This window comes from Lupinus angustifolius, chromosome LG04, assembly GCF_001865875.1.
Source record: "Lupinus angustifolius cultivar Tanjil chromosome LG04, LupAngTanjil_v1.0, whole genome shotgun sequence".
Lineage (NCBI taxonomy): Eukaryota > Viridiplantae > Streptophyta > Magnoliopsida > Fabales > Fabaceae > Lupinus > Lupinus angustifolius.
Window position 1 is genome coordinate 9,736,415 of NC_032012.1, and position 26,650 is coordinate 9,763,064.

General features: G+C 34.5%; 8 protein-coding genes across 13 annotated transcripts; 5 read left to right on the top strand and 3 right to left on the bottom strand.

The window, feature by feature from the left end:
- On the bottom strand, positions 81–25,317 carry LOC109345699 (COP9 signalosome complex subunit 8). 2 transcript variants are annotated; one of them, XM_019584853.1, is made up of 6 exons: positions 25,300–25,317; positions 1,674–1,765; positions 1,499–1,578; positions 1,234–1,415; positions 559–666; positions 81–464 (listed from the first exon to the last, which is right to left on the bottom strand). In XM_019584853.1, exons 2-6 carry the CDS (start codon positions 1,755–1,757, stop codon positions 325–327), a joined length of 594 nt encoding a protein of 197 aa, XP_019440398.1. In that variant the 5' UTR covers positions 1,758–1,765; positions 25,300–25,317; the 3' UTR covers positions 81–324. The 2 variants fall into 2 exon arrangements, with proteins under 2 accessions (XP_019440398.1, XP_019440397.1); XM_019584852.1 differs by lacking the exon at positions 25,300–25,317 and having other exon boundaries at positions 1,674–1,808.
- LOC109345697 (mRNA turnover protein 4 homolog) lies at positions 1,926–18,704 on the top strand. Of its 2 annotated transcripts, XM_019584850.1 has the most exons (8): positions 1,926–2,012; positions 2,101–2,357; positions 2,451–2,509; positions 3,120–3,180; positions 3,447–3,537; positions 3,623–3,699; positions 4,323–4,463; positions 18,674–18,704. In XM_019584850.1, exons 1-7 carry the CDS (start codon positions 1,985–1,987, stop codon positions 4,437–4,439), a joined length of 690 nt encoding a protein of 229 aa, XP_019440395.1. In that variant the 5' UTR covers positions 1,926–1,984; the 3' UTR covers positions 4,440–4,463; positions 18,674–18,704. The 2 variants fall into 2 exon arrangements, with proteins under 2 accessions (XP_019440395.1, XP_019440394.1); XM_019584849.1 differs by lacking the exon at positions 18,674–18,704 and having other exon boundaries at positions 4,323–4,605.
- On the top strand, positions 5,716–9,283 carry LOC109345690. The gene is made up of 5 exons (XM_019584841.1): positions 5,716–5,986; positions 6,615–6,724; positions 6,810–7,181; positions 7,739–8,366; positions 8,757–9,283. Exons 1-5 carry the CDS (start codon positions 5,773–5,775, stop codon positions 8,849–8,851), a joined length of 1,419 nt encoding a protein of 472 aa, XP_019440386.1. The 5' UTR covers positions 5,716–5,772; the 3' UTR covers positions 8,852–9,283.
- Positions 9,846–12,240, bottom strand: LOC109345693 (increased DNA methylation 3). Its single transcript, XM_019584844.1, has 3 exons — positions 12,102–12,240; positions 10,877–11,796; positions 9,846–10,243 (listed from the first exon to the last, which is right to left on the bottom strand). The coding sequence occupies exons 2-3, from the start codon at positions 11,775–11,777 to the stop codon at positions 10,011–10,013; spliced, it is 1,134 nt and encodes a 377-aa protein (XP_019440389.1). The 5' UTR covers positions 11,778–11,796; positions 12,102–12,240; the 3' UTR covers positions 9,846–10,010.
- LOC109345689 lies at positions 12,699–19,214 on the bottom strand. 3 transcript variants are annotated; one of them, XM_019584839.1, is made up of 12 exons: positions 18,931–19,214; positions 18,401–18,629; positions 17,919–18,066; positions 17,549–17,647; positions 16,988–17,145; positions 16,248–16,413; positions 15,116–15,252; positions 13,980–14,658; positions 13,723–13,835; positions 13,259–13,514; positions 13,014–13,132; positions 12,834–12,970 (listed from the first exon to the last, which is right to left on the bottom strand). In XM_019584839.1, the coding sequence occupies exons 1-12, from the start codon at positions 19,115–19,117 to the stop codon at positions 12,943–12,945; spliced, it is 2,319 nt and encodes a 772-aa protein (XP_019440384.1). In that variant the 5' UTR covers positions 19,118–19,214; the 3' UTR covers positions 12,834–12,942. The 3 variants fall into 3 exon arrangements, with proteins under 3 accessions (XP_019440383.1, XP_019440385.1, XP_019440384.1); XM_019584838.1 differs by having other exon boundaries at positions 12,699–13,132; XM_019584840.1 differs by lacking the exon at positions 18,931–19,214 and having other exon boundaries at positions 12,699–13,132; positions 17,919–18,074; positions 18,401–18,517.
- Positions 19,467–21,437, top strand: LOC109345698 (probable plastid-lipid-associated protein 4, chloroplastic). 2 transcript variants are annotated; one of them, XR_002107435.1, is made up of 7 exons: positions 19,467–19,748; positions 19,867–19,980; positions 20,294–20,389; positions 20,464–20,538; positions 20,825–20,892; positions 21,092–21,262; positions 21,365–21,437. XR_002107435.1 is itself a non-coding variant. In XM_019584851.1 (6 exons), exons 1-6 carry the CDS (start codon positions 19,491–19,493, stop codon positions 21,162–21,164), a joined length of 684 nt encoding a protein of 227 aa, XP_019440396.1. In that variant the 5' UTR covers positions 19,467–19,490; the 3' UTR covers positions 21,165–21,305. The 2 variants fall into 2 exon arrangements, 1 of the variants encoding a protein (XP_019440396.1); XM_019584851.1 differs by lacking the exon at positions 21,365–21,437 and having other exon boundaries at positions 21,092–21,305.
- Positions 22,349–23,249, top strand: LOC109345701. The gene has a single exon (XM_019584854.1). It carries the CDS (start codon positions 22,411–22,413, stop codon positions 22,864–22,866), a length of 456 nt encoding a protein of 151 aa, XP_019440399.1. The 5' UTR covers positions 22,349–22,410; the 3' UTR covers positions 22,867–23,249.
- On the top strand, positions 25,159–26,349 carry LOC109345696. The gene is made up of 2 exons (XM_019584848.1): positions 25,159–25,662; positions 25,777–26,349. Exons 1-2 carry the CDS (start codon positions 25,267–25,269, stop codon positions 26,347–26,349), a joined length of 969 nt encoding a protein of 322 aa, XP_019440393.1. The 5' UTR covers positions 25,159–25,266.

Consider the following 26,650-nt stretch of genomic DNA (forward strand, 5'->3'; position numbering starts at 1 on the left):
CAAAAATATTCACTGTACTCAGATATATACAGACACTTTATCTAATCCTCAAAGACTAATACTTTATCATCACAATATGCAAATTTATAGCTTAATAGTTAGTATGGGGAAATGAGGTGCATATGTCATGTAATCAGTGCTCAAGTTCAAACACAACAAAATGATCACCCTTGTTCTCCAAAATTATCCACAGTATATATGCAACTATGCAACTATGCAAGTTGTCGCTCCTTCAACAAGATAGTAATCAATTTGAAAAGAAAGCCTTAAAATCTAATTTCATCACTTTAGATAACATCTATTTCTTTTGACCCCATCAAGACTTCAATGCTCAAGATGGAAGACATATTCTGTAAGCCGCTGCAGTTTGCTAGGATCTAGCTTCTGCTCTGTCACAATAGGTTGCTTCTTCACAGTAAGCATCTTAGACGCATGGTCCACAGTCCAACCCTGCTGTAGTACATCTACAATTATACAATGAAAAATGTTTAGCATAGAGGGATGGAGAGAAAATTGGCAGAATTGCATCTTCCCCCTAGTGAGCACAAAAATGCTTACAGTTTGTAGCATCATCCTCATTCATTCCCAGAAATAAGGCAGTGTCGTGAATGCTTATTGTAGAATAAGCAGAGAGAAGCAGCTGAAACATCTTCCTTGTGTAAAGTTCTGAAAACAGTTCGTTGGTAGTTAGTACATATTAATACTTCCACCATACTGAGTACTGAACATTAAAACAAATATAGATGAAGAAGACTTATGAACTCAAACTATTATTAAGAAAAATTCAAAACCAAGAAACATAATATTCAATAAAACAATTACAGAAGTTACTGCCAGAGTGGTACATCACTACATTTCATGCAAGTTAAGATATCCATGGCATCTCCATCCCTGTACACTTTGGCCTAAAAAATTAATCATTCCCTTTTTTTTCACTTACACACACATATGGAAAGATAAAGCTAGTAAAAAATAGGTTGGCCATCACTGACCTTCCAAGTTCAAAGTACAATACAATTTTGTTTCCATCGCAAATTCTAAAGATAGGCAATTGCTTTCATTTATAACATGCTAAAGCATGGCATAGGTAGCTTTTCACAATATAGGATATATTACTTAAAACCAATGATAATTGGTACAGACTACAGATTAAATGAAATTACTAGTGTTTGTACATTACTTATGTGACTCTGCTAAAAATAAAAGAGACGGAAATCTTAAACGGTTGCTTGCCTGAGAAAGCAGCAACCAGGTGTTGGAGATCTTGAGTCCAGTCAAAGGCGTGGATTGCCTCATGGAGTCCAGTATAATCACGTAACCACAACCGCTGACCAATTTTCCATACTGCAGCAACTTCAGGCTGGCTTTCTTTGATTGAAGAAGGTATTGATTTCCAAAGAAAGCGAGCACTATTACTGCAAATGTTTACAAGAGGTTATGAAAATAGTTTATCTTATCTTATCTTATCAAGGAATGTATGAAGAGTGAGAATACAAACATGTCATTAACATAAAAATGAGATAAAAGATGAAGAGCATAGGGCCACTCCTCCTCATAAGCAATGCCATCCGCTGCAACCTGATTCAACACATAAGAAACCCTAAATATGAATATGAATTGGAATTGAACATTGAAATTGATAAGTAAGAGAGAATGAATGGATGAATATAAACCTGAAGCATGAGGTCATCGCAGATATCAGCGAGTTTATCGTAGGTTTTGGATGCCAACGCCACTCTCACTCTTGACAAATCCATCTTCTTCTACCAATTCCCACAATTCTCTTTCACTTTTTATTTCTTTTTATTATATTATTATTGGATACACTTTTATTTTAAACAACAATAAAGCCCAATATGAAAAGCCCAACATGAAAAGCCCATCCCATACCACAGCACACGTATAAAAAGATAAACCTTCAAACCCTACACTAGAGTAGAGTTTGTATTTGCAAAGAAAGCAGGTATAACGAAGGAGACTGAAAATGCCTAAATCCAAGAGAAATAAACAAGGTATGTGTTACACTTCCTACTATTCTTCTTCTTCCTATGTGAAGGTGAAGATGAAGATGATATTATTATTTGTATTTGTGTTGAGCAGTTACATTATCGAAGACGAAGAAAAAGGGAAGGGATCATAAGGAAGGAATAGTGAACTCAATAAAAGATGCTGCTGAGGAATACAACTCAGTTTACGTATTCTCATTTGAGAATATGAGGAATCAGAAATTGAAGGAGTTTAGGGACCAATTGAAATCGAATAGCAGATTCTTCTTGGGTTCTAACAAAGTCATGCAAGTTGCTCTAGGTCGATCTCCCTCTCATGAGCTTAAACCCAATCTTCATAAGCTTTCTAAGGTTCTCTATTCCCAACCATCAATTTTCCTTTTCATTTCTTTTTTCTTTTTTCAATCTTTTTATTTATGTATTATTATTATTATTATTACTTAGCTACTGCGCGGAGATGCTGGAATGGTTTTTACCAATTTGCCTAAAGAAGAAGTTGAAAGGTAAACAAAACTCATATCTTTTACCAATAATAATATAACTATTTTTTCCCTCAACTCCTTGCCGAATTAACATAGTTTAGACAAACTTTTATGTTGTTTAAATATTGTTCGGGAACATAAGAAACCGTATACTATAATGCAACTACAATGTCTTGAGTTTTTGCGTAGTTACACCCAACACTTATTTCAGAAATTATGTTTTGAAGTTATCATTACTCCCGTCTCTTAAGGGGCTTGGTGTAAATTTTGAAACAAAAGATGTGTGAATGCAATGAACTGAATGAAGTCCAACATCAAGGATTAGTTAGTTTCCCTTAAATGATATGATTCCTTGTTTTTACTTCAATAGCCTTTTAGTTAGTTATCTTTTTTATTAATAATCTAATGTATGTCGTCTTTTCACTAGAAACTGTGATTACTTTACCCGAGTGTCTATCAACTAGTCTGAACGAATAATAGTAAATTTGATTCAAAATAAGGAAGAAAGAATTATGTTCTATTTCTGAAATGGTTTCGTAACCTCTAGCCCCAAGGGATGAAGATAAGTGGACCGCATGAGGATAAGTTCTAATGGGTAATGTTATTTTTTTGCTTGAAACTACTTTTGCAGGCTATTTAACGGGTTTGAGGAATATGACTTTGCAAGAACTGGAACTGTTGCCACTGAAAAGGTATTCAGAACATCGTTCATTTTTTGCATAGCAACTTTTCATTCAAGTACCTTGTAACATAAGCCATTGGAAAAACCACTTGATTTATAGTTGCATAATTTCATTCTAATGGATGTGTTGCTGTGACTTCTTTTTGAACCCATAATTATCTTGCATCAGTACTCAGTAGAGACCATTTGCCCACCATATATTTTAGGTCCTAATGCGAGTGACATGTATTCTAGTTTATAAATAAAACTCATACTTTCTTGATCTGAGTGTTTCAGGTTGATCTCAAAGAGGGCCCTCTAGAGCAGTTCACACATGAGATGGAACCCTTTCTCCGGAAGCAAGGCATGCCTGTTAGATTAAATAAAGGTGTGCTATTGCGTGCTCCATAATTATAGTTTAAATGTACCTGTCGTTAATGGACATGCATGATTGATTTTTCTAAATTTTGAAGGAGTTGTGGAGCTTGTTTCTGATTACGTTGTTTGTGAGGAGGGGAAGCCTTTGTCACCCGAGGCAGCTCGCATACTGGTTAGTTCGTGTCTTTTATACTATTTACTTCTTAAATGATCCATGGCAACTGTTTTGCCTATCTACTTTTAGAGTAGGATGATTTTTTTACTAAGACTATTTGAAAACTAAGAATGTTATTTTCCTCCGCCCCTCTTCATTTTTTGTGGTGAGTTACTACCCACATTGATTGGCATTTTGTTGTAGGCAACACATGCATGAGATTGTAGCTCTTGGTTTTGTTTTTTCTTTATATTGCCAATACTCTTTTACATCTCTTCGGCAGCAGTAATGGATAACTTCAGTCGGTAATAAGCATGCATCTCAAAGAGACTGACAGGCTTTGAGCATGACCATTATGTGTAGTATCATTTATGCAATTTATGTAATTATGTAATTATGCAAATTGTCATCCTATTTATGTAATTATGCAAATTCCCATATAATATTATGTTTCTATCAACAAAAAGGATGCATTTTCATCCTCCACTTCTATCGTACATTTCCTGTGTCAATTTAAATATTACCACTACAGTCAAAGTATCTGTAATTGGGGCACTATGAGAATGTTGTCTACAATTCATGTTTTGCTGTATAAGACAGGAAATTTGACATGCTGATATCTTTACTGTTATTCTTTACAGCGTTTGCTGGGAATCAAGATGGCTACATTTCGACTTCACTTGATTTGCAGGTGGAGTTCTGATGATTTTGAACTTTACATTGATGGGCCTGATGATTCAGATGTTGAATGTGCTTAGTACCTCTTTTTAAGAATGTTGAAGATTTTACAAGATATGCAGCATATGTAATGTGATAGATTTCTATTTACTAGGCCGAAGTGGTTAACAGGGAAGTGCTGCTGTTTAGCCATTTCTGTAACTTATAGAAATTCAAATTATTGGGAATACAGTTTTAATTGGTCTAGATATTATTACACTTCGTTTCTATCAAAATTTGAAGGTTCAATTTTCTCTTGATGGAGCTTTAATAAATAGATGATATTATCCTGAGAGATGTATATTATCCCAAACGAGAGATGTATATTATCCTGAGTTTATGTTAGCTTGGTATGAGAGGACAAGCATGTCTCAACAATACTCCAACTACCATGAAGGTTGCTACGTACTATCAAATTCATTCATGGTGGTTGGATGTTATCTTTCTCTTCCTCATGGTCATGGTCATGGTCATGTTCATGGTGTTGCACCAAACTCTCTTCTCTTGCGTCACTCTTTCCAAACCCACACGCTTCTCATTTCCAACTTGGTTAATTAGTGGATAAAACTAATTTATTACCAATGCTTCTTCAAGAGGTAGTGAAAGTCCAATGCAAGGGATAAATAAAATATCAAAGTAATAATGAAAACTCTAATTTGATAAATTCAAAGGAATAATGTATACTCCTAATTTACCACTTAATTAACCCCATAAGATTTTAATTTATAACTTTTGAAGTTTGAACTAGTTATTTAAGTGGTAAGTTTGATCATATAGTTTCTGTATTTCATGTGCCAATCCAAATAATAGTTGCTGTCTGATTGCTGTGCAATCTTTAGTTCTGACAATCACAACGTGCATATAATTATATAATTATATATATATATCATCAATCTCATTGGTTTTCAAAAGCAAAAGATATAAAAACTTCTCCATTGTCCACGTGGTTGGTGTTCACTACTCTATTTCTTAGCTTCTTCCTCACACAGAAGAGGGATTGTGCAATCAATTATGATTAATTAATTAATTAATTAATTAATTCTAAAGGCAAAAAAGATGAAACAAAACAAAGTCAACTTAAATTGCAAACCATGAGAACAATAACCGTTGGAATAATAAAATTAATACTATATATTTTAGCAGTATAGAGAATAAAATTAAAGTGAATATTAAGTCCCTCAGATATATATTGGCTTTTTCTTTGTTTTTCAGTATTGCTTCTCCTCAACGTTGGGTAAATTATAGTATCTGTAATAAAAGAAGATTAAAGATAAAATTACTGATTTATACACAGAGAGAGAGAGAGAGAGTGAAAGAGAAGAAGCAGTGAAATAAACACTTTTCTTCTTTAACCTTCTTCCAGATGCTCTGGAAATGGGTAAATTTGAAGAGCAGCAAGAGGGTGAGGCTTCAGATTCTTCTGGAACTGTGTGCAATGGATGTTCCTTTCTTCTTCCAACATTCACTTTCAAGTGTCTCTTCATTCTCTTCATTACTTTCTCTGCTTTCTTTTCTTCCCTCTTTTGGATTCTTCCTAACTACAACATCAAATTAAGCTTTGATGCTAAAGATCAAATTAAACACAGTGGTTAGTTATTTACTGATCCCTTCACTACCCTTTTAAAAAAATTCTATTTTTTATCATGGCTTTTTGTTTTGGATGGTTTTGCTTCATGCTTTTACCAAATGAGAATTCTTCAATTTTACATTTTGGTTATTTAGTTTTGATATTCTTATGATTCTATCTATTGTCTATTTTGTTGATGATTTGTTTATCAAAATTAGATTTTGCCATGTTTGCCCCAAGAGTCACATCAGCTGCATGAAGACAACTACACTATCCCCCTCCCCTAAAGAAAAAAACTTTGCCTTTAAAATAAAAGATTTTGCAATGTTGTGAGTGAATTGCTGAATACTTGTGATTAATGTTCAGTCTAAAGCATTAATTTCTTAAGTTGCAACAATTTGAGAATTGAACAAGTTCAGCACATCATTCTAAACATAGCATCTGACCAGCATAACCATTGTTGTCTTACACCAATGCATCGATGACTTAGCATTGTTGTACTACCGCCAACATTAGTAAATTATATTAGGTTGTGACTTTGTATAGGTGAAAATAAAATCCTTTTGTTGTTCATATCTTTTGTTCTGTGCAATACATGTGTATCGTTCAACTGTTATTCATATGTTTTGTTCATTGGGAATATTTACAGCTACTGTTCAGGCGTCCTTCAAACTGGAAAAACCAGTTTCACAGCTTATTCCATACATTGAAAGATTAGAATATGATATATATGGTGAAATAGGTCTGCCACATACAAAGGTTTGAACCAAGTTTCTGCTTGTGTGTTTTCGTAAGACTCTCTTTAGGCATAGAAAGCGGCTTATAAGCTATTTGCTCTTAACAGGTGGCTATCCTATCCATGCACCAAAGTGTTGAACCTAACTGGACAGATGTGGTCATTGGTGTTCTCTCTGATCCAATGAATGTTTCAATAAATCCGGTGTCGTTGAGTGTGCTGAGGTCATCATTAATTGAGCTATACCTCCAGCAATCCAACCTGACTTTGACAACATCAATATTTGGGAATGCATCTCTATTTGAGATATTGAAGATTCCCAGTGGGATTACTGTAATACCGGTGCAGTCTGCTTCTATTTGGCAGATACCACAGGTTCTGTTTAATTTTACTCTCGATAATTCGATATCCGATGTACTGGATAACTTTACTGCCTTCAAGGATGAATTGAAGTTTGGATTGCAGCTGAAGTTTGACGAGGTGTGGTCTCATAAGCTGTTTCAGTTGTTATATGGCTTGTTGCGATTTTTGCTTTAGAAGTGCCACTTTGCTTAAACCCCTGAAGTTTTTATGTATTTATGGTTTCTGTCAGACTCAGATTGAATTAATTAGAACAAACTTTTCTTATCAGTTTTTTATTTCTTGTGCACAATTTACTGCACCAATCATGGAAGAAGAAAGCAAAACTTCTATTTTTTAATTTCGAAATGAAAGGATGCAGAAGTTTAGCGCATAAGAAAGACTCATTATGTAGTTGACCTTGGTGATAAATGATATTCTACAGGTGTATGGTGTACCTGTTTGAGTAAGTGAAAATTATATATTTTCGTAGAGCACAGTTTAAATGCTTAGAATTTACTAAGGTAACCTTAATCCTTGAGTTGAATTAGAATGAAGGTTTGTTATTTCACTGGTGATATAAAAATAAAAACATCAAAACATTATAGAAGTTGGATTTGAGTCCATTCACTGATTGCTGATAAGCTTCTACCAAACTGTTTGCACTGATATCTAACGCCCTATTACTTTTTGTGCAGTGTGTGTATGTGCTATTCACAAATGGAAATGGTTCAACATTAATTCCTCCAGTATCAGTGCAGGCTTCAGTCATGTCAGGCTTTGGGGGTCTCTTGCCCCAAAGGTTGAAACAGTTAGCCCAAACAATAAGAAACTCTTCTGCAAAAAATCTTGGCCTTGACAACTCAATGTTTGGCAAAGTCAAAGATATCAAGTTATCTTCTTTGCTAAATGATACGATGCATGCTATCTCACCTTCTCCTTCACCTGCTTCATCCCCACAGTTCAGCGATCACTCTAAACCACCGGCTTCACCATATCGTGCTCCTTCTTACTCTCCAATATCCCCAGCAACTTCTGAGCAACCTCCTTGTTTTGACTGTGAAGTATCCTCACCTGCACCTTCTATCGCGACTGCTCATCCTCCAGATCCTTGTCCATACAGTGGCTTCATATATCACTCAACCCCTTCACCAAAATCTTATTCTCCTCTTGCTGCTGCTCCTACCTCACATTCTTCCGGCCACACAAGAGTGGAAGCACCAGATCCATCACCAATAGATGATTTGTCCAGCGTCTCCAAGCTTCGCCAGGGTGATGAAACATCTAAGAAAGTGGTGTCTGAGTTACTTGCTCCATCCTCTTTCTGTAAGTTTGTCTGGCTTAACTAGTTAGAATATATAAGATTTACCTAATGCTTCTGACAACATATTATTTAAAATCCTCTTGAAGTCTTTGTTTTTTTTTTTGGAACTGCTAATCCTTACTGTAGAATTGTTACTTAGTTTCTTTATGCATTTCATCAATAAGATTTTTGTATTTGCACAATGTTTAATATGACATTTTGAGAAATACTTTTTTGGGAGGGGGCTGTGCTGTTAGAATTTTTGGAGTTGTTTTCTTCATAATTGAATGGTCCTTCGACCTGATAGGGCACTTTTGATTCTGATACACTCTAGTTTCAAAGTAATCAATTATTATGCAGAATTAGTTTCATCACCCATAATTTTTTTCTTCTTCATTATTTCTTCGGTGCAGCTTCTTCAGGTGATGATTTGCATAGTGAAATCTTGCTGCTGGGATTTTGCATGCTATTAGTCTCTTTGGATTTTCTCCATGATGCCACATTTTGATGATACTGAGATGTTTCCTAATGAAGAAGGATTCGATTCCTCAATCCATAGGAGACTACATCTTAACGGTGTCGTATGAAAAGTTTTGGTCGGAAAGAAAAGGAAGAATCTTCCAACAAAAGTTAATACGTTTTATTTTTACTTCGATCTTCGAAGTGCCATGTAAAGTTCCGGTGGGTAAGAGGTCAAAGCCAGAAAGGAAGTTGGCAGACCACTATCCAGTAAGGTATTATATATGAAGAATGAAATTGATCCCAAAGGGGTCAGCTAACAAAACAAAATTAGTCTTGAGATGTCAAAAGAACCATCACTTGTATTCCTTTAAGTGTATGATATTATATGTAGAGTCATGGGTTCTTTAAGCATCAGAGTCTGTAAAACATATACAGTTACTAATGTCCAACCAAGGGATAATTTAGTTACACTTTTTTAGCTGTATACTCCTTAACCCTTCTCTCTAAGTGCCTCTAAAAATAAGAATTTAAATGTATCCATGTCAGAAAGAAGGATAGTTGAGAGCAAAGTGCAATATGTATGTATGTTTGCTATATTGTTTACTCTAAAAAAAAGTGGCAAGTAAAAACTACAAAAAAGTGAAAAATAAAACCATTACCTATGTTCCTAATCAATATATATAAATTCAGTGGTTCAAATTTGTTGTTTTATACAATATCAAATATTGGTCTAGTGGTTTAAGATTCCACTAAATCTTCATATATTATACTAGACTGAAAGTGGTAAAGATTCGACTCTTAAACAATACTTATTGAAAGAGATAATTATGCAACCTGAAATGGATTAGTTATTTACACATATGATGTGAAGAAACCCTTAAACACTTAATTATACCAAAATTCATACTATATCACTCCACATGTCAATTCGTAAGAGATTAATCTATTAAAAACAATACTCAGTACAAATGAGTCCTATGTAAATATGGAAATATGATAAAGAAGAAAACAATATGAAAGGAATGATAGTTGAGAATTGAGATTAGGCCATGTGGCAGGAAATTGATAAGTATTTGTTTGCACATACATGCTCTTTCAACTACTACACTCACTACATCATTCTATTCCCTTAGTATCATAAATCTGGTTCTTGCTCTTTCTTTATGAACATTACAAGTACTAACTACTTACAAAATCTAAGATAACTAGTGCTTTATTACTACCCCTTCAAAAATGCCATCAGACCTGAAGTTGGGTGTAAAGAGTCTTGGATCAACAGGCCCTGGAAGACTGAATGAAAGCGTGAATGGTCCAGGAGAACATAATTGTCGGGTTTTCATCTCGAAAACACGTGATTGTTTCATTATACTTCTTCCACCACCTAACAACCCTCTGATCTCAACCCTCCCATCAGATTCAATCTCACAACTGAAATGATCTGCAGCGAAGTATGATAAGAATTCATTGACAAATTATGAAAAGAAAAATAGAATTCTTCAAGGACTGACAGCTATGAATTCATAATCAGATGAAGATAGCTAGATTTTCTAAAATCTGCAGGAGAAAGAGCATATAATAATCTTATACTGTAAACATGAGATAAAATGAATTAGTGCCATGTCATTCGAAGTATCTCATAGTTATAGAATATCCTGTTCATTGCCAGCACTAGTAATTCTTAAAATGTCATTTACATATATTGAAACTAATGACACAGCATTAAAAACTTCATATTCTTATTAAAGAAGGTCTTCCTCCACACAAACATGCAATACTAAGAGCCTACACCAGCTTATATGAATTTCAAGTCCTAGACTTATCCTCTTTATTGATGGTACAAAACATTCTGGTAGTGCTCAACACCACTCATAAGATTGGCCAAAGAAGTGGTTTCATTATTGATATTACAACAACAATAAAACAGGCCTATAAGTACATACACTGTTGATAGTTATGCCCTTTGACCATGATACAAAGAAAAACAATGTCTGTGTATGGACCATGAAGTATAGTGCATATGAAAGGAATAAATGAGTAACAGAATTAAGAGATACGAAGAGGAGAAACATACTATAAAGTTTCTTGACCCCTGGTAAGGAAACTCGGAATAGATATGCAGCTTCACTAATACCAATGTCCACAACACCAACAGATGGACCAAATATCCCTCTTTTGGCAGTCCCTGTTAAAACAAGCGAATGATCTTTCTCACAAGTGTCAATGTCAGGAACCGAAAGAAGGGGCATCATGGTCGGCCCATCAGCGTTGCACGTCTTGGAACAATCTCCCATAGCCTTATCTTTAGTAGGGACAACACGCGGAAAATCTGGAACTTTTGGAATATCATCAGCATTATACTTTCTCTTATGCAATTGTTGAAACTGTCCACCATTTGGAATAGCCTCAGGCACTTTCTTCACGCCATTGCTTAGTAAATGACGAATTTGAAAAGCTAGGCATTCATTTAGATTTAACTTGAAAGTACTAACACCAGTTAAAGACTTGAACCTATTTAAATCCTCATCTTTGAAACATGTTAGAAGAGGATCATCAATTAAAACAACCCCTTTAACAATTCTGAAGCTGTCAGGGTACCAAATCTGTTGATGAAGATCCAAAGGGAAGAAACTTGTGAACTGGAGACTATCATGTGTAAAGTCAGAGTCTTGCAAAAACAACTTTCCCTTTACATACAAATGCAACATATCAAGATTTAAGATAAGTTCAGATGAAGCATCTTTGAGGAGGTAATAATATAATTTCTCCAAGAGAGAAATGCTAAGATAAGAAGGTCCCAAATGAGTTAAGTTATATGGTGATGATGCTGAAATCAGTGTTTGGAGAATAGAACATTTGGGATTATGAGACTTAAGGTCGGGTCCTAAGTAAGTAGTGATAATGAAATCAATCAGAAATTTGCAATCCCTCATAGAAGATATCCTTGTATAGTGGAGTTTTTCTTTGAAATCCATGTCTCCAGTGTGGATTTACCTGTGCAAATAAGAGAAAAAAGTTAAGGGAAATTCAATACAGAGTAACATCTATGCATGTGTATTTTATATCCTTTAAAAATCAATAATCAGAATATAAAAAAAACTCTTTTTTTCTTTCTCTGAATACAATATAAGAACATGATTTAGTGAAACGATTTGAGTAAAAACATGATGATTTGGTTATGAATGAGAAATTGAGTAAAGTACATCGACAGAGAACTAAGACTCCGATGTTATAAAAATGAGGAATTTGTTAATTATTGTTTGAATTGACGTGGTGTTTATAGAGAAGAGAAAAGTGACCTGAGAAAAAGAATATAAATTTGTAATTAAGGAATTAAAATGGTTGGGGAAAATGAGAAATGAATAGTGTTGAGAGTGTTGAGAGGAAAGGATGGAAATGAAAAGAGAGAATGCATAGATGAATAGTGTTGAGAGTGTGGAGAGGAGAGAGAAGAAAAAGAAGAAAAAGATGAACAGTGATCAGAACAAGTTGAGAGGAGAAAGAAGAAAAAGATGAACAGTGATCAGAACAAGTATTCAATGCCACACAACAATAATATTAATAGGTTATTCTATTTTGTTCATCTCTATCCTAAAATTTGTTTTTCATTTTTTACATCTAATTATATGTATAAATAAATAGCATATAATGTAAATAAATTTAACTTAAATCATTTCTTAATCAACATATGTTGTGCGTTAAACTTGGATATCCTTGCGTAAGAAGAGATAAGAATGAAAAAGGAATTGAGAGTAAAGTGAGGTTTGAACTTTGAAGCATGTTTCATAACTTCCATCAAATTAATAATAATCTTATTATCCCTTCACAAGTACAGTGGTTTATGTCCTCCTTTTCAATTTGTGAAAACACAAGAGTTATGTGCTATTCTCTTTTAATTAGTGAAAACACAAGAGTTATTTATGTCCTATTTTCACAACATTTGTTTCTCTACAATTTGAGCTGTTTTATCATCAAACAAACATAATTTAGAAATTGACATAATATAGTTTACGCAACCCTGAAAATGGTGTGAATATCTCTATCTGGAGTTGCCATTGATCTGATTTGCCTGTGATTTATCCTCAAATTCCTTTAAGTGAAACTGTGATTTGGATTCTTGATTTTCAAATGGTAAAACTGCTACTGGAGAAGCAGGCACAGTATGCCAACGCTCTCTTAAAAGAGCCTTGAATCTCTTAACCATTTCTCTTCTAAACTTGAGCTCTCTTGTGAACATGTCCATGACAAGAAAGGAAAGGATGTACTTGAATGGGAAAATCAGGAGAATGGTTGCCCAACACAACAGCACCACTGCAACCTCAGTAGTTATCTGCCAAAGGATTAACATGCCAAATTAAACACCCATTAATCACACTAATAATATACAATAACAACAACAACAACATTCATTCAATCAATTTCAGGAACCTCATTGCCCATACTATATCATTCATACCTGCGGATGCCCAGAAAGTAAAATAGCACGCATCTTCAGAAGTGAGACGTTCATTTGCTGCAGCATGTTTTCAACATCACGCATCGCATCTTTTAACCCAATTAATTTTTGTATAGTGTTTGATGGAGGCTGATCACGTATTGTGATTTTGCCAAAAGATCGTCCAAGGCGGCCTTGCTCCCTTAGGCCCCTGATTGTTAGCATTCCAGCTGCCAAAATTATCATCATCGCCGGAAACATATATGACAGCAAGTTTCTGGAAAGGGCAAATTAACACATCACCTCAAACAATAACAACAGCAAGGAAGGACAGGATTTATCTTAATCATCAGATTACTTTCAAGTAATTATCTCAAGGAAAAATCCAGCTACAATATGATTATCATGGCAACTTTTGATTGGCACAAATGTCCAATAAAGGACTAATAATCAATAGCAAAAAATAAAGTGAGGAGTGGGTATACCTAAAAATTATTGTATAGGCAAGTCCAAGAAATGCAACAGTCAAGTGTGGCTCCTCCCAGCGCCTAAGCTTTTCAAAATTTCTGGCAGTTAAGGTAAAAGGAAGCATTAGCTCCTGCACAGGAACAAGATCACTGTCAAAACGGTGTTTATACTACTAGTTTAGATTGAGCGTGTAATACTAATTTGTATGGCACCATAGGTGTAATCTAAAAGATACTCAAATCATCAAAGGAGACAAGAAACCAAAGATCCCAACCTTGAAAAGATCAATGTTGCTGGGTATGCCTTTTAGAGTTGCAGCATCAATGGTGGCTTGAGTCTTCTCTACAACCCGGTACTTTTTTTTGCTTGTTTCTGTTGCTCTTTCTATGAGTGATGCATCAGCTACAACAAGATTCTTACTTATTATTAAACCTTTTGTTGAAGTGTTCTTCCAGAAACTAGTGGAAGCACTAGACACCCAGGATGGAGATTCCATCCACTTCTTCAAGAAGACACTTCCATCTATGTCAAAAACATGGTTGGGGCTATCGGCTATTTCATCAGAAGATTGAGCCTCCGGCTGATTGCGGGTATTTACAAATCCTGTAATCAGTGGGCCTCCCCAATAATTAACAGCTAAAGTTTGGAATACAACATCACCATGTGGTGCACTCTGTAAATATGAAAACTGAACAAGTTTGGTGGGATCATCAAGCAACTTCCGCATACGTTGAAGGGTTTGGAGTCTAGCTAAACTGGAAATCGCACTGTTCGTTGCTCTTTCCTTTCCTTCGCGAGCCCCATATACATTAAACAATGAGTCATCATAATCATCAGGTCCATACTCATGGATGAACTTGTGTAAAGCAATGACTTCACTCATCAATGCATGCCAAACTTCTCTCCTCATTTCACCTCCCAAGTCAATGAATTCCAGCACCCACCAATTTGACCTAAGTATGAATACAAGTAGAAAAAGAAACATGGGGTGATTTTAAGACGATGATGATAAAATGAAGCAGAGTGCTACAGACAAAAGTGGAGAGACAAAATTGTGGGGTTCTAAACTCATGGGTGCACATTTGTCAATGAGCTGTGTTATTCATACATCCCAATCTCCTTTTACACCTTCCTTTATTGGAGAAAAGGAAGGGAAAGAGAGAATGTGGGAAGATGCTTCTATCCCCCCCCCAATAGTGTGAAGGGGTTTTATGAATAACATTAATATTTACTAATTAAGGTAGATGAGTGGGATAAAATAACATGCAGGTTATGCCAGAAATTCTTTTTTGAAACTCAGAAGTTGGTAACCATTTGGGAACATGTTAGTTCATCAGCCTTTGTAAGAATATAAACCACGATTCCATGACTGGGTAAACTAATAAAGAAACCTTGAAGAAGCTTACTCACTCTGAGCCAGAAGAAACAGAAACAGCAGAGTCAAACAGTGCAGAGCCAAAAGGCCCAACCTTTGCCTTCTCTACCTTCAATCCATCATATGTGAGATCCAATCTCATGGCTCTCTTCTCTCCCAACAAGCCAGCTGCCTGGAACATAGATTTGAAAAGATCAACAAAATAAGATGGCGATTACTTTGTCTTGTTATAGGATCCCTTTTAGTTTTTTACATTATAAGTTCAAGTTTACCCCCACTTAAGTGAGCAATCCATCCACAATCAATCCTATTGTATTATTAAGTACAGGTGAATAATCTGTAATAGCTAATAATTTCAACGAATTCTCAGATATGCATCACTAATAGCTAAATGGCATCTCCTCGAAGTTGAAATACTTTGTCAACAATGTTTTGTTGACTTGAAGGGATGTCCATGGGACCAATCTCTGGTAGCAACAAGTTGATCTCGTGAATAAAGGTTTATCTGAGACTCTGAGCATAATTTGGTTGATTTAACTCCATTCTGTAGCACATGTAAACTTTCTAGGTTACAATGGTGCCAACTTCTGACTGCTGCAACATGCAGTCATTAGGCCGAGTCTCGGTGTAATTCACCATATTAGCTAATATACTTGAAATTTTGATTCTCTTGACTCTGCCAAGGAGAATCTCTAATATTTTTTCCTAAAAGAGAAAAAATAGTATTGTGATAAGTCACAATCTCTTTACAAGCAAATACATGGTAAGAAAGAGGTTGAAAATTATGGGCCTAGTTCTGTGATTAGTCAAGCCACGCAAGCATATCTTTTGGTTGTTATAAGCTTATAGCATTCAACCCTGTTCCAGAAAGAAGAAAAAATATGTTCCAGAAAGAAGAAAAAATATGTTCCAGCAATGTCAGAAACTTTACTTTTATATGTCATAACACTGACATACAACAAGATAATCACATTTTTTTTTATCACATCAGACACACTTGCACACATAGCCACATACTACAGAATATAAGCAAGATAAATTATAAAAAGTGATAATTCTGCTTTGTGGAGAGAAATCCGTGGGTCTTGCTATTACATTGCTATAAGGAAAATCCCAAAGCCTATGCGATAGTATATTATCTAAACATGCCATACAATCATAAAATACCTCAAAATAGATTGCTTTATCAGTCAGAGTGAGTTTCCCTGGCCATGCCATATTATTCTCCCATTTCAGAACAGGCCGCTTACTGTTGGAACCAATGCATAAAATTCTCTCTTTGGAAAGTTGAGGAAACTCTGGAATCTGATATGACTTCTGTTCTTCACGCACTCTACATGAATATCAGTACAAAGTCAGCACATTAGTTCTGCAATAGCATGAAAGGAAAAAAATGAAACTAACAAACTATACCATATCTTATGTTACAACACTCCCACAAAACTCGGGCAACTTCACCGAAAGCAGAGTGTCTATAAACTACATATATTTTTACCATGTAAATATGTAATGGAAGCATCAGAATAAAAAAGCGAATAAAGTGAAGTGAAGTTCCCATACGGCATTTTATTTCAGCGAACTTAGCATGGACATTCAGTGTAACATATTAGAAAATTGGACACAGAATCTGAAGCAGCATTACGAAGAGAAAATTCAGAAGAAGTGAGCAAAAGAATAAGATGGGAGAGCTAAACACCAGCATACTTCATATATCATTGTTGTGGAATTTGGACAGTTTAGATCTTTTCATGATAAATCTTGATCCCTTTATCACACAAAATGAAAACCCATAATTTTTTTATTCTTTCGTGAACTATCAAGATAAAGTGAGAGTAGTGGTGTACTAGAAGCACTTGTAATTGATAAAATGAGAGTGTTGGTGTGCTAGATGAACATTTCAGACTCACTTGACATATTCATTAATGTATGTCAGCCATAAGCTCAAAGAAATGCCCTTTTGATCACCAGCAAGAGCCTTAAAAAGATTGTGTACTGTGGGACGGTCAGCCACACCAGAAATTGCAGGAGCAATACGAACAAAAGCCTCTTCAGTGACAAGTTTACTCTGCAAAACACACCAACATTACATACTTGAAGTAATCTCCTGAAATCACAAAGATAAAAGAATTTGGTGAAATAATATAATTCTCCAAGGAAAAAAAACTAGAAATCCTTGTACACTCCCATATTCAATGTTCTATCAGGTCATTGTTGATTGATTTCATGAATTCCCAGGTTATCATTAAGAAGGGGGAAATATATTTTAGATTTAGGAGTGACTTGCTCTTCAATAAGTCATGTCCACCACCTTTAAAACTTAAAAAAATATTATGTTTAAGATAGAGAAACTAAAGGGGGTCCATAATAAAAATGACCTCTCTGGTCACATAACTCCCAAATCTCATCATCAGGACATTCACATGCACTCAGGATGTCTGAATTAAATTAAATAAAGGAAGTAAGGGAACCTGTAAAGAAGCCTTCTCTGAGTTGCTGGAAATGTCATCAGTGTAAGGATTTTCCCAGGCAAGCATGGTTAAGAATATCAACCTCTGGAATGGAGGGTCCTATTAACGTGAAAAAAAGAATTAAGCACCATTTTTTGGGATAAAAGGATGAACCCTATTCAGTATTACAGTATTTGATAATTAATTGGAAAAGAGAAAAAATAAAAACCTTACCACCAGATTAAACAAAGAAATCCCAGAAGTCAGGCCTCATCTGCCAATGCTGCCTTTTTTTGGATTTTTAAATTTCCCAAGAAACCACTCATTTTTTCACAGTAATTTTCAACAAAATAATAGATGAACAATCAAAAGAACACAGATTATTGTATACCTTGAGGGAAGGGTGAATATCAGAAGCATCCCTTGACAAGAATCTAAAGCAGCAATATTCAACCAAATTACGAGCATTGCTATATACAGATTTAGGAACAAGTGCTTTGAAAATTTTCTGCATCTTCTTCCCAGTCAATCCATTCATCCTGCATATCTTATTTTCAAAAGGTCAAATATTAATTTCTGTATCAGTCTTATATGCATGAAGTAAGCAAGGATTACTAAGAAGACAAAACCGTGTTGAAGAGAGCTTCCCCGGGGTTGGAAATAAAACAATAGTATTGGAACTTTGATCTTAGAAAGTAGCTACAAATATCTTGGCTTATGAATTAGCTCAATTACTTTTTGTAAGTAGGAGTGAATTTATAAATATATCAAACTTATGAGTGGTATTGATTGAAGCATACACTTGAATATAAAAAGTTGAAGCATACACTTGAATATAAAAAGTTGAAGCATAAAATGATCCACATGTTTCACCTGCTGAATTGCTCAATACATATAACAGCAGCTAGAGAAAGAGTTCCATAAGGCGTTCTGCGGTCAATTGTCTGCTCTACCATAAATATGTCTTCCATAAGTTGAAGTTCGAAATCATTTTCAGGATCAGGCATCCTATTTTGACCAGGCTTCGCAAGTGGTGAAGCCACTTCATTCAAAAAAAACTTGGTCCTTGATAGCAATGCATTCATTCTTTCTTGGATAGAACCTTTCAAAAAGAAATGAAGAGGAAGATGTAATTTTTATGTGGGTAATACACTATATATGAAGAGAAATGTTGTGTCTTCTTAAAAACAGAAAATATCATCCAATTATAAGCCATCAAAGAAAAATATGAATATATATTTGGGAATACTAATAGCTTCACCCACTTTGAGAAGCTATATTTTTAGCTTATGAAAAAAAAGCAGCTTCCCAAAATCAGTTCTGTAAAATCAATTTTGTAATCCTAGATGAATGAAAAAGAGATGTAAGTTAAAGAAAGAAGTGATTAGGAAAAGATAACATACTAGGAGTGATGTGATTGAGGTTGAATCCATCCCCCAAAGACTTGAAGGGAAACTTATACTGAGAGAATACTACTACGCTTTCTGTTCTTCTTCTTCTTCTTGAATATGAATAGGAGGAAGAAGAAGAAGAAGAAATAGCATAAGTTGGAGAAGTTCTAAAGTGGGTGATTGAATAAATTGGAGCCATTAATGTTGTTAAATAGAAAAGATTGAAGCTTTGATGTGGTCAGAGTAGAAGCATGATTCGTTGAATCATAGTAAGAGAAGAGAAGAGAAATTATCTGTTAGGTCTTGTTACCTATCTCTAAAAATAACTCAGATTATAGTAATTTATATTTGATTAAAGGGATTTTCAACAAAAGAATGAACTGGCCTAGTTATGTTTTCTAAATTCTTTGACTTATAAGATTATAGTAATTTATTTAGATTAATGAAGTAGTTTTAGTTTTACCAAACACATTGTATGAGGACACGAGTGAGCCAGCACCACAAGTTTATACTTTATACTTTATAATGATATAATAATAATAGTGACTGTGTAGTATAGTATAGGTGAAACAATGGCCTTATCCTCTGTCTCTCTCATTTCAACTCATTCTGGTTCTGAGTTTCCACTTACAAGAAGACCATTCTTCTATCACACCAATAATCTCCAACTTAGTATCTCTGAGAAATGGAGATCAAATGTTTCATTTTTTCCTTCTTTCTTCACCAAAGGGAAAGATGCTAACACCATCAAACAAGACCTCATTCAGGCCATTTCATCCCTTGATCGTGGTGCTCAAGCCACCCCTCTGGATCAACTCACTATTGATCAGGTTTTAACTCACTATTTCCTTCTAACAACTTCAACTCATATCAATCCTATATATGTTTACTCACTCCAAACTTCACATGCATCTTTACTCTTCATTATTCCAATTTATTTCTAAATAGATTGCACGCAAACTTGAAGCAGTTAATCCAATAAAGGCGCCCCTCAAATCTGATGCACTCAATGGAAAATGGGAGCTTATATACACTACTTCCCAGTCAATCTTGCAAACCAAGGTAATCAAATATTATAAATGCATATAATCTATCTTTACATATCACTGCTCCTTCTCTATACTTTTACATTTAATATAATGACTGTTACCTGCTGCTATTGTATATTTATAATCAAAACCATTACTATTTTAATTGGAGAGTGCATAATAGTATATATTATAAATGCATATGTTTATTCAGGAGATCCATTAATTCCATTGCAAATGCTACCTCAATTCCAAAATAATTATTCTGCCTCCCTCCCTCTTCCATCCATATTTTCTGTCTGCATTATGCATATACTATACTAACTTTTTCAATAATGTAATGACAGAGACCAAAGTTTCTGAGATCTGTTGCAAACTATCAAGCAATCAATGCTGACACTCTCAGGGCCCAAAATATGGAATCTTGGCCATTCTTCAACCAGGTGACACTTGATGAAATTGATTTTAACTATTCACACTTACATTTCCAAATGCCAATGAAATCAATACTGTGTAGGTGACAGCGGATTTAACACCTCTAAATGCAAAGAAAGTGGCTGTGAAGTTTGATTATTTCAAAATTGCAGGCTTAGTAAGTATTCAGACTTTCAGAGTCAATATCTATCATTGAAATCATATTCTATAATGTTCTAGATGACAATAGAACCATTACAAGTGTAAAATGAAATTCTGTCCAGATTGTTGACAAATGCTAATCATGTAACAAGCTCCAGCCAAGACCTTGCACATTACATTACTTCCTTAAGTGGAAGTTATAAATTAATATCCTATGACTGTGATTCTGTTATGGGTTAAGTACCCCATAATAAGCAATGTGCATTTTATGTTTATGCATTTATCATGGTGTAAATGTGCAGATACCTGTTAAGGCGCCTGAAAGAGCCCGTGGTGAACTGGAAATAACATATTTGGATGAAGAACTGAGGTGAGTTACCAGATTACACCTAGTGATAAAAGAACTCCAACATTCTAATCACATTCACTTATTGTTATTGGGGAAAGGTGTTTATGAGCTTCATCAGACCATTTTTTTACCTTGTCTGCACTATATATTTCTTTACTATCATCTTGTGTAGATATCAAATACTCATTATCATATACTTCTCTTCATTATAATTTAACAGGGTATCAAGAGGTGACAAAGGAAACTTGTTCATCTTGAAAATGGTTGATCCATCTTACCGAGTTCCTGCATGATGCATTGCAAATACTTGCCTTGACCTTGCCATTGTGTTTTCTTCCTTTCAAGGGATTCAAACTCAAACCTCTCCTTCCTTCTTATTTTATTATATATCTTAATTCTGTGTTACCATTTTAATATGTAAGCTCATTCTCTCACTTCTTTCCTCTTCTTCTTAGTTCAATTCATACTATCTAAATTTTGTGTGGATTTATAATTAAATGCTTAAATCTTAATATGTAAGCTGATATTTGTATTGCATGTTCAAGTTTCCACCTTTGGCATATTGTGAGATTGTAAAGAGGTTGTTGTATTAGCCCTTTATCTCCTCCTGGACGTGCTATCAGCTATGATATGAGGGGTGTCCAATGGTGTTGGGGTGCAATGATGATTTAGCAAGAGCTAGTTAGTTAGTTAATGCATTATAATGAAATTCTGTTGATAAATCTAAGTGTAACTAAACCTCATAAAAATGCAATGCAGATTGCAAGGGACAGAATGTTAAACAATGCCACTCTTCTATTTCTTGTTTCAATCATCTCTGTTTCCCTGAGTCACAACAAACAATCAAAAACAGATAAGTTAAAATCACAACATGCCTGCTTCTTCGGTATTATTTCTTAACAAAAAATGTTCTCTTTTATAAATCATTTATAAGATAATAACATGTTTTTTAATAAGACTTTTTCAATAACCAAAATCTCAAAACAATTATGTTTCATATGTTATAAGTAACTTTTTTATATAAAAAAATATGTTTGTTAGAAAAATAATCTCAGACAAACACACTCCAAATTTTCATATAATTTTAAGAAGCTACAAAGAGTAGCTTACTCTTCTGAGTTAAAAAAATGACCTGTAATCATTTTAACAAAAAAACAAGTAGCTTCTATTTTACATCAAAATCTATATGCAGTAATCACTTTTTTACACAACCTAAAAATCACTTTTTAAAAAAATCACAAACAAACGGGGCCTTTATCTTGAGTAAGAGAGTATAGAAAGAATAAGCATTACCTGCCCTTCAGATAGATAAAATTTTCATGGATAGCCTCCACTACCCTTTTAAATTTTCATCAATCAATGTAAAAACTTTATTAAATATTATAAGAACTTTAAAATAAAACTATTGAGCACAAAAGTGGCATTTAACCTTTAAAGTCAATAAAGGCCAAATAAATATCCACCCTTGACATGATTGATTACACATCCACTTTATCTTGCACTAAACTCACCTTAGATCTGCTTCATCTTCAAGGAATAATGGAAGCTCTCCTCTCTCAATTCAGCTTCCTCTCAGACCAAGCTTTACAAGACAAAAACTTTGATCCATCCACAATTGAAGATCTGATGAAGCTATTTGAGATTGAATCATATAAAGCATGGGCAGCTGCAGAATTAGAACAAGAGAAAGAGTTGGAAGAAGCTGAGGTTGAAATGCAAGAAGCTGAAGAGTATCTTGATTCAGTGATGGAAAGTGCTATGGATGAGTTTAGAGTGTTTGAACAAGAGTTTGATATGATGTCAAAAGCTGAAATGGAGAGCTTAGTTGAAACTGCTGAGAGTGCTAGGAAAATGGGGAAGTTGATGGAAAAAGCTGCTTCTATTGCTTCCAAAAGGTATATTGAGGCTGCAATGAATTCAGCCACTGCTTCTATGAAATCAGCTTGGAAAGGAGTCAAAGGACTCTCTCCTCCCAAGGTTCATCCTTCTTCTTGAAATCATTCTATCCAACTTAATCATGCAGCAGCTTCTCTGCAATAAACAAATGGACAAAACAATCTTATATGTGTGCTTCTGGTGTTGTTGTTTTCTGGTTAAAATATAATTTGTTGTTACACATGTTGTACTTTTATCTCAGAACAACACCACTAGCACCTAAGTTTTGTCCTCAAATGATTCTCCTTTTAGATTTTCTTTTTATTTTCAGTTCTTAGTTTGCTTCTCTAGTAAACTGGGAAATTAGATAAGAACTGATGTAATAATATTAAGATGGTTCAAAGAAAAACAATGTCTATTGGAAATCCATGATTTGATGCAATACAAGCAAGGTTTATGATTCAACCAGATTAATCTTGTACATTCAGTAATGTATATACTATATAGTCCTTGTTTCTTAGGAGTTACTATTATTATTATTATTTCATTCAATTGGTCATGAATCCTGAACTGGTTGAGGAGACCAAAAAATCTTCAATTTCCTCACATCTTTAGGGCACTTCCTGCAGATTAAACTGTTGTATTTGTCCATGAACTTTCCAGAATTATTTTCTGAGGTAGAATCAGTTTTTGTTCTCAAATGTTACAATTGGGTTTGGATATATGTGATGATTCCTTCATTCTAGTTCCATTTACCACAATGACATATTAATGTTACCAATTTCCATTAGGTGACAAGTGACATAGTCTAAGTAAGTTGGTAGTTTCATGTCAAGAAAATGTGTGCTGGTGACAAATAATTTAATTTCTCTTTCACTCAGCCAATTTTATTTTAAGGCTGAGATTGTTTATTTATATATTTACAATTTTATGATGTCTGCACATATTAACTTGGAAAATTCTTATTACAAAACTCTGTGGTATCTTGATTATGCCTTGCCCAATGAAGGGTAAAGGTGCATCTATGTTTAATAGTTCTAGCATGCATGCATTATTGGACTGGAGGTTGTATGCATTAGAATGACAGCATCACTGAGACAGTACACTCGCCTTTGCAACCTCCACATCTTTCTTTATTACACCTTCCTTTGATCCATATAAGAATTTGCTAGTATCCATATAAGAAAACTCATGCTTTCATTTACAAGCAACTTGTTGTATATTTGCTAGTATCCATTTATGGGAATGTTGTTTGAAACTTTCTGTGTTTCACTCTTTCGAATCCATGAGACATGTTAAGAGCCTAAGGACATGAACAAATCCATAGATGAATGTGGTTAGAGATATCCTAATTAAAATAAAAATGGTATTTTATGTCAAATCAATCAATTACATAGAAATAACCATACCTCTAATAGTGATATATATTTAATTTGGATACCCTCATGACAAAGAAGATTATAATACAAAATCAATATCCATGAGTAATTGTATATTTGATATGGTTTCCTTTAAAGGTGCATTTTCCCTTAAAATCAGCTAACTACATAAAAGAGTGATTTAAGTGTGTTGTCCCTTCAAGATACCTTACTTTGGACATTGGAATTGTTCTTAATTTCTGAAATGATTTGATGAAAACCAACTGGAAAATATTATTGACAAGCGCACTAGTAATAATAATTATATAAGGTAAAGATTATGAACATCCAGCTGGCAGGTTTTGGAATTACCACTTTTGGTAATAATGCCAAGTAGTTTATATATTAGTGTGTGTAGAGTATTGCGCATACAAAGAAGGACCCTTCACATATATATGTGGGTAATGTGCTATCTAGAATATAATCATTGGGAATATGTGTAGACGTTATATATATATATAATATAATATTTCATGCAAATGAAGGTGATTTAATTTAATGCCCATAATAGAATGTTGGGTCCTAAAGGAGAAAGAAGAATCTGCATAGTTATGTGTAAAATCCTCTCAGTACACTAAACACTATCATTCACTTCTCTTTTTAATACAAGTTAAAAAAACATTGGGAAGAAAGACAGAGAAGGAACACAATAATACTGAATCTAAAAGGGAACCAAATCAAAATGGAAGAATGAGAAGCAGAATCAATCTTAGTCAAAGCACTCCAACTTTAACACCAATGAAACACAATCCAACATATCGTATATAAAGAGCTGCAACATTGTTAATATTCCTTTTTACCACTTATGCTAAGTCCTTCAAGGAATAACAAAGAAGTTTATATATATATGTTTGTAGTAGAAGCCCGTTTCACAATAAAAACAAAGAGATTCCCAATGATCCCCTCCACTGGCATAAGAAACAACCATAATTGCACCCAATACAAAACCTGATCTCCTAACCTACCCTTTTGTTTGATAGCTGCAACCAGCTACTCTTTTTCCTTAATTTCCCTTTTCTATATTTCTCTTTATAAACCCATCAATCTCCATCAACTTTCAACCACTTCACACACTCTCTTTTTCCTAATAGTATTCATTTGCATGATGGGTTCTAACTCATGCACTAACTCTTCTTCTTCTTCTTCTTCTTCCTCTTCTTCTTCTGTCAATGGCTTCTACAACTTCCTAACACAAGGGCTCAATGAACTCCACCAATCCTTCCTCTCCAACAACTTCATGTCAATCCAATTCCTTTCAGAGGTTATCTCTTCTCTTCAATCCTTCCATTCTCAACTAACCATCTTGGTCCGCAAACTTAGATTACCTGTTGGTGGAAAATGGCTTGATGAGTACATGGATGAAAGCTCAAGGCTTTGGGATGCATGTCATGTTCTCAAATCTGCCATTTCTGGAATGGAAAACTATTACTCCGCTGCCTCTAATATTTCTTCTTCTTTCGATGGTTACCATCACTTGACTCCAGATCTTTCACGTCAGGTTGGTCATTTATATAAACATCTCTTAATCTGATATAAGCACATAAACACATAAACACATGCACATATATGCCTTGATCAAGTATATAAGCTTCATATGTATGCGTGTGCACAGGTAATTCGGGCAATAAATGTTTGTGAGAGAGAGATTCTAGGACTGGAAGAGGAGAACAAAAGCTTAATGGAAACAAGAATTGAAGCATTGTCAGAATGTATGAACCAGAAGATATCAATGGAGTCAAAACTAAATGGATTCAGTGGGTTCAGAGGTGTGCTTTATGCAATGAGGAGTGTTAGCTCATTGCTGCTAATGATCTTGCTTAGTGGAATTGCTTATTGTTGGTCTTCCTCTTGTTTTCACGAAGAAGGAAACATGGTATGTGGATCTGGATTGATTGTATCAATGAGAATGCTGAAGCAGAAAGTGGGAGAAGAGATAGATAAAATAGATGGGCAGGGAGGGATTGTTATGTTTGAATTCAAAGAAGCAAGGATTGCGATGGAGGAGTTGAAAGTGGAGTTGGAGAGAATAGGAGAAGGTGATATCAAAGAAAAGGTAGATAGGTTGAAGAGTTGTTTAGAGGTGTTGAGATGTGGAGTGGAAAGAATTGCAGGAGAAGTTGATGATTTGTTTGATGAGATAGTACAAGGAAGGAAGAAGCTTTTGGACATGTGTAGCCATAGATAGAGTAATCATCATATTATATCACCATTATTACTATGATATCATATGTCACCAGCAACATCTATCAGAATCAGATCTTATCTTGCTGTGTTAAAAGTCAAAAGTATGTGATTGATTACTTTCCACCATGCAAAAGCAAAATATATATAAAAGGAACAAGGAATCCGAATACTTGACTTGTTATAAATAAGTTGAAGAATAATATATAATATATAATAATATATGGAGATAAGAGAAGAAATGAAAGAGGTGACGTAACTAATATATACTACACAAACAAACAAACAACCAGACACGCCATTCC

Coding starts and splice junctions, on each gene's coding strand:
- LOC109345701 (XM_019584854.1), top strand. CDS start 22,411: ATGGAAGCTCTCCTCTCTCAATTCAGCTTCCTCTCAGACCAAGCTTTA.
- LOC109345698 (XM_019584851.1), top strand. CDS start 19,491: ATGGCCTTATCCTCTGTCTCTCTCATTTCAACTCATTCTGGTTCTGAG. Junction 19,981..20,293: donor AGTCAATCTTGCAAACCAAG/GTAATCAAATAT, acceptor ATGTAATGACAG/AGACCAAAGTTTCTGAGATC. Junction 20,893..21,091: donor TATTTGGATGAAGAACTGAG/GTGAGTTACCAG, acceptor ATAATTTAACAG/GGTATCAAGAGGTGACAAAG.
- LOC109345693 (XM_019584844.1), bottom strand. CDS start 11,777: ATGGATTTCAAAGAAAAACTCCACTATACAAGGATATCTTCTATGAGG. Junction 10,244..10,876: donor AGGGGTCAAGAAACTTTATA/GTATGTTTCTCC, acceptor ACTTCGCTGCAG/ATCATTTCAGTTGTGAGATT.
- LOC109345690 (XM_019584841.1), top strand. CDS start 5,773: ATGGGTAAATTTGAAGAGCAGCAAGAGGGTGAGGCTTCAGATTCTTCT. Junction 6,725..6,809: donor TAGGTCTGCCACATACAAAG/GTTTGAACCAAG, acceptor TGCTCTTAACAG/GTGGCTATCCTATCCATGCA. Junction 7,182..7,738: donor TGCAGCTGAAGTTTGACGAG/GTGTGGTCTCAT, acceptor CTTTTTGTGCAG/TGTGTGTATGTGCTATTCAC.
- LOC109345699 (XM_019584853.1), bottom strand. CDS start 1,757: ATGGATTTGTCAAGAGTGAGAGTGGCGTTGGCATCCAAAACCTACGAT. Junction 1,579..1,673: donor GCGATGACCTCATGCTTCAG/GTTTATATTCAT, acceptor GTGTTGAATCAG/GTTGCAGCGGATGGCATTGC. Junction 667..1,233: donor CCTGGTTGCTGCTTTCTCAG/GCAAGCAACCGT, acceptor AACTGTTTTCAG/AACTTTACACAAGGAAGATG.
- LOC109345689 (XM_019584838.1), bottom strand. CDS start 19,117: ATGGCTCCAATTTATTCAATCACCCACTTTAGAACTTCTCCAACTTAT. Junction 18,630..18,930: donor CCTCAATCACATCACTCCTA/GTATGTTATCTT, acceptor TCTTTTTGAAAG/GTTCTATCCAAGAAAGAATG. Junction 13,836..13,979: donor GCAACATTGATCTTTTCAAG/GTTGGGATCTTT, acceptor GTTCCTGTGCAG/GAGCTAATGCTTCCTTTTAC.
- LOC109345697 (XM_019584850.1), top strand. CDS start 1,985: ATGCCTAAATCCAAGAGAAATAAACAAG. Junction 2,013..2,100: donor ATCCAAGAGAAATAAACAAG/GTATGTGTTACA, acceptor TGTGTTGAGCAG/TTACATTATCGAAGACGAAG. Junction 3,700..4,322: donor CCGAGGCAGCTCGCATACTG/GTTAGTTCGTGT, acceptor TATTCTTTACAG/CGTTTGCTGGGAATCAAGAT.
- LOC109345696 (XM_019584848.1), top strand. CDS start 25,267: ATGATGGGTTCTAACTCATGCACTAACTCTTCTTCTTCTTCTTCTTCT. Junction 25,663..25,776: donor CTCCAGATCTTTCACGTCAG/GTTGGTCATTTA, acceptor GCGTGTGCACAG/GTAATTCGGGCAATAAATGT.